Consider the following 4070-nt stretch of genomic DNA (forward strand, 5'->3'; position numbering starts at 1 on the left):
AGATTACAAGGGAAAAATAAAAATAAGAAACAATAAAGAAAAAAGAAAGTATTTCAAGGTAAATTATTATATTAATGCAGTCACCCCAATGTCTATGCTTACATTTCCTAGAGCAAAATTCATGGTTTAATGAACTTAAGTAGAGAGAATATCACTGACACCGATGTCTATGCTTATTTTTCTTAGAGCAGAGTTCACGGTTTTTCAAGACAATGAATGTCACGTAAGTAAGATATGTAATGAGGAGGGAAAATGCCTTTCAGATGATTTGCCTTCCAATAAAACATAGTTTCTGGCACCACACTTTTCTCAAGGCAGTCTTCATCTCCACGTTTCTGAATGTGTAAATGAGAGGGTTAAACATGGGGGCAATGATGGTGTAGAAGAGAGCAAACACTTTGTCTTCCGGGAAAGTTGTGGTTGGTCTAATGTAAATGAAGAGAACAGGCACAAAGAACAGAACAACAACTGTGATGTGGGAACTACAAGTGGAAAGTGCTTTGGTGCGGCTCTCTGCAGGGTAAGCCCTGATGGTGTATAAAATAAACAAGTAAGACAGCACCAAGACCACAAAGGTCACCAAGCCCATCATGCCTGAGTTGGCAACCACTAGGATCCCAACTCGGTAGGTGTCTGTGCAGGCCAGTTTCAGCAAAGGATACACATCACAGAAGTAGTGATCTATTTCATTGGGGCCACAGAAAGGTAAATTGATGGTAAGGAGACACTGGAAAAAAGAATGCAGAAATGCCCCGGTACAGCTAGCAGTGACTATGGTATAACACCTCTGCCTATTCATGATGATGGTATAGTGCAGGGGCTTGCAGATGGCCACGTAGCGGTCATAGGCCATTGCTGTGAGGATAAAGATTTCAATCCCCCCAAAGAAATGCATGGCAAAAAGCTGTGCCATACAGCTAGTATAAGAAATCATGTTACTTTCTGCCAGCAGGTCAGTGACTAGCTTGGGTGTCACTGTTGAGGTATAACACAGATCTGAGAGTGCAAGGTTATTAAGGAAGAAATACATAGGTTGGTCAATTAGCGGGCTGCATGTGATAGAAATCATTATGAGCAAGTTTCCCATCCAAATAGCTATGTAACAAAATAAGAATAGTAGAAAGCACAAGTTTTTAATTTTCTTGTTCTGGGAAAGTCCCAACAGAACAAATTCAGTGACGTTGTTCATATTTTCCATGGTCTAATGCAGTTAAGTCTCAACAGGTTTTCCTGAAAAAAAGAAAAATGACAAGTCCTCATGGGAAATATTGACTGAGCATGGTGTGGATTCGAATGAGTGTTGTAAAAATAAATTCATTTATCTCATCAGCTTCCTATAGTACATTTTAAAGTACTTCTAAGCTTTTATGAATAGGCTTAACATATAATTTAACAGATCAGGTTACTTTGTAGAGTGAAAAGGAATAATATTAATGGTCATACTCGCTCATGTCATAAACAAAGATGCACAGACATCTTATGTAGAAGATGCAAAAGGTGAGCTTAGAGGGGATGCATTTCTTTTCCTGGAGTAACTCATCTGCTTGATGGCTTGAAATAGCCAGGCTGGAATCCAAGCAAGTGAGGTGAATTACACAATTGTAAGATAGAATCCTGTCTTTATTTAAAATTCTGGGGTTTTTTTTTTTTGGAAGGGGGTGGGGGGTTGAATCACTAAATTCTATACCTGAAATTAATATTACGTGTATGTTAGCCAGCTGGAATTCCTTAAAACAAACTTGGAAAAATAAATAAATAGAATTCTGGGGGTTTTTTTATGGTGGAATTTGCATTTTTTAAATACTGCATAAAAATCTTACTATCTTCATTATTGAGCTGTTTGCACACAAGATGAGTAACTCATTTGTCTCACTCTAAGTCCTGACTCTGGGTTGGAACCATTTAATATTTATCAACAGTATAGCCAGCAATAAAGAAAATATGATACCAGCTGAGGAGCAAGTGGCTGTGACATGTCTTTTGACAGAAATAGATGAAAAGAAAAGAATTAAATACTTAATATTGAGAGACACACGCTATGCTAGAGCAATTCAAACAAGCATGAATGGCACTTGCTAGACACATACTGGACTTCAATCATTATTTTTTTTTAATAAATGAAAGATTGCATAAATAAATCATGATTTCACCATTTTTCTTATATTTTTAAGGTGACTGAATTATTTTTTGTAGGAATAATGACGATTCCATAAAAAGTGCATCCCCAGGACCATTTTTCAGGCTATTACATATATTCTCAGTATTCCTATAATCAGAAAAAATATATAGAAGATACTTTTAAAATAGCTTTAATTTAAATAGTGAATATGCGGGGCGCCTGGGTGGCTCAGTCGGTTAAGCGTCCGACTTCGGCTCAGGTCACGATCTCGCGGTATGTGAGTTTGAGCCCCGCGTCGGGCTCTGTGCTGACTGCTCAGAGCCTGGAGCCTGTTTCAGATTCTGTGTCTCCCTCTCTCTCTGACCCTCCCCCGTTCATGCTCTGTCTCTCTGTCTCAAAAATAAAAACGTTAAAAAAAATTTTTTTAAACAAAAAAAATAAATAGTGAATATGCTTATTTTCTTTTTTTTAATTCTTTTAAATGTTTATTTACAGAGCATGAGTGGGGGAGGGGAAGAGAGAGAGGGAGACACAGAATCCCAAGCAAGCTCAATGCTCTGAGCTGTCAACACAGAGCCCGATGTGGGGCTGGAACCCATGATCTGTGAGATTACAACCCGAGCTGAAGTTGGACGCTTAACTGACCGAGCCACCCAGATGCCCCTTTCTTGTTTTCTTGTTTTCTTTTGTTTATTTTCAATGAATTTGCCAACGTGCCTCTGTAGTTAAAGCTTACCATTAGTCCTTTCCAAGAATCTAAGCTCATTTTTAATACTTTTCTTCATACAGCCTTGAAGAAAAACATGATTTTCATAAGAAAAAAAATATGAGTAGAAAAATTTCATTAATTAACAAGCAAGATAGTTTGAAACACTGTCTTTCTGTCTCTGTTGCTCTTTCACGTTAACTCAATCTCAAACTGGCAAACTGGGCAAATAATTCAATGACTTCCTGGTTCCCTTGTTTACCCCAGTCGAACATTTCTTTGAGACAGTTCTCCAACGCATCATCAGATACCCAAAGAATTCATAAGCGTGCTGTTTAAATTAGAACTTACATTTCCGGGGCACCTGGGGGGCTCAGTCGGTTAAGCGTCCGACTTCGGCTCAGGTCACGATCTCGCGGGTTCGGGAGTTTGAGCCCCGCGTGGGGCTCTGTACTGACAGCTCAGGGCCTGGAACCTGCTTCAGATCCTGGGTCTCCCTCTCTCTCTACCCCTCCCTCTCTCACACTCTGTCTGTCTCTCTCCTTCAAAAATAAATAAACATTAAAAAAAATTTAAAATAAAAGAATTTACATTTCCAACACCTTCATATTATTTACAATGCCTCCCTTGTTAATATTAAAGTCGCTGAATTTTAGATTTACAAGATCCCGATTTCAGGCTTATGTGGCTTAGAGAGAGAACCTTGTATAAGGAGCCGAAGGATTCATTTGGCGCAAACACATAGCACAAGCTATGACCGTAGCTGGGTTTCTTCACTTCCTCCCGGTTCCTCCTTTCTCTCATCTGTTAATTGAAATAGAACTTTCATAAAGTAATCACATAAAATAAAAAAGTCAAAGAAAAGACACTGCCCTTCTCTATACTACATGGAGTTTTTCAAAGTTTCAAATCAATTGCACGAAGTAAGGGTTTCAAGATGGTGCATAGGAAAAGAGAGATGAATACTTTATTTCTTTATGTGACAAATATTTTTTGAGTTCCTACCATGTAGGGTAATGGACTTTAGGAGTAGATGTGGAAGGTCCTGGCCCTCATGGTGATGACGTGTAGAAAAGGAAAATAAATTTCAGGAAGAACATGGAACTCAGCCATTTAAATTTAGCTTTAAATATGGAAACATTACATAAATATTCTCTACTTTTACAAATATGTGCATAATAAATATATGAAATACAAATAAAAAATGAAAACTGGCCCTTCCTAATTGATTCAGTCACGTCATCT

At 38.1% G+C, this 4070-nt stretch overlaps 1 protein-coding gene across 1 annotated transcript; it reads right to left on the bottom strand.

The window, feature by feature from the left end:
- Positions 1-259: 259 nt before the first annotated feature.
- LOC132662503 (olfactory receptor 4P4-like) lies at positions 260-1198 on the bottom strand. Its single transcript, XM_060607957.3, has one exon. The coding sequence runs from the start codon at positions 1196-1198 to the stop codon at positions 260-262; it is 939 nt and encodes a 312-aa protein (XP_060463940.3).
- Positions 1199-4070: the final 2872 nt, after the last annotated feature.

This window comes from Panthera onca, chromosome D1, assembly GCF_046562875.1.
Source record: "Panthera onca isolate mPanOnc1 chromosome D1, mPanOnc1 haplotype 2, whole genome shotgun sequence".
In the NCBI taxonomy this organism is placed as follows: domain Eukaryota; kingdom Metazoa; phylum Chordata; class Mammalia; order Carnivora; family Felidae; genus Panthera; species Panthera onca.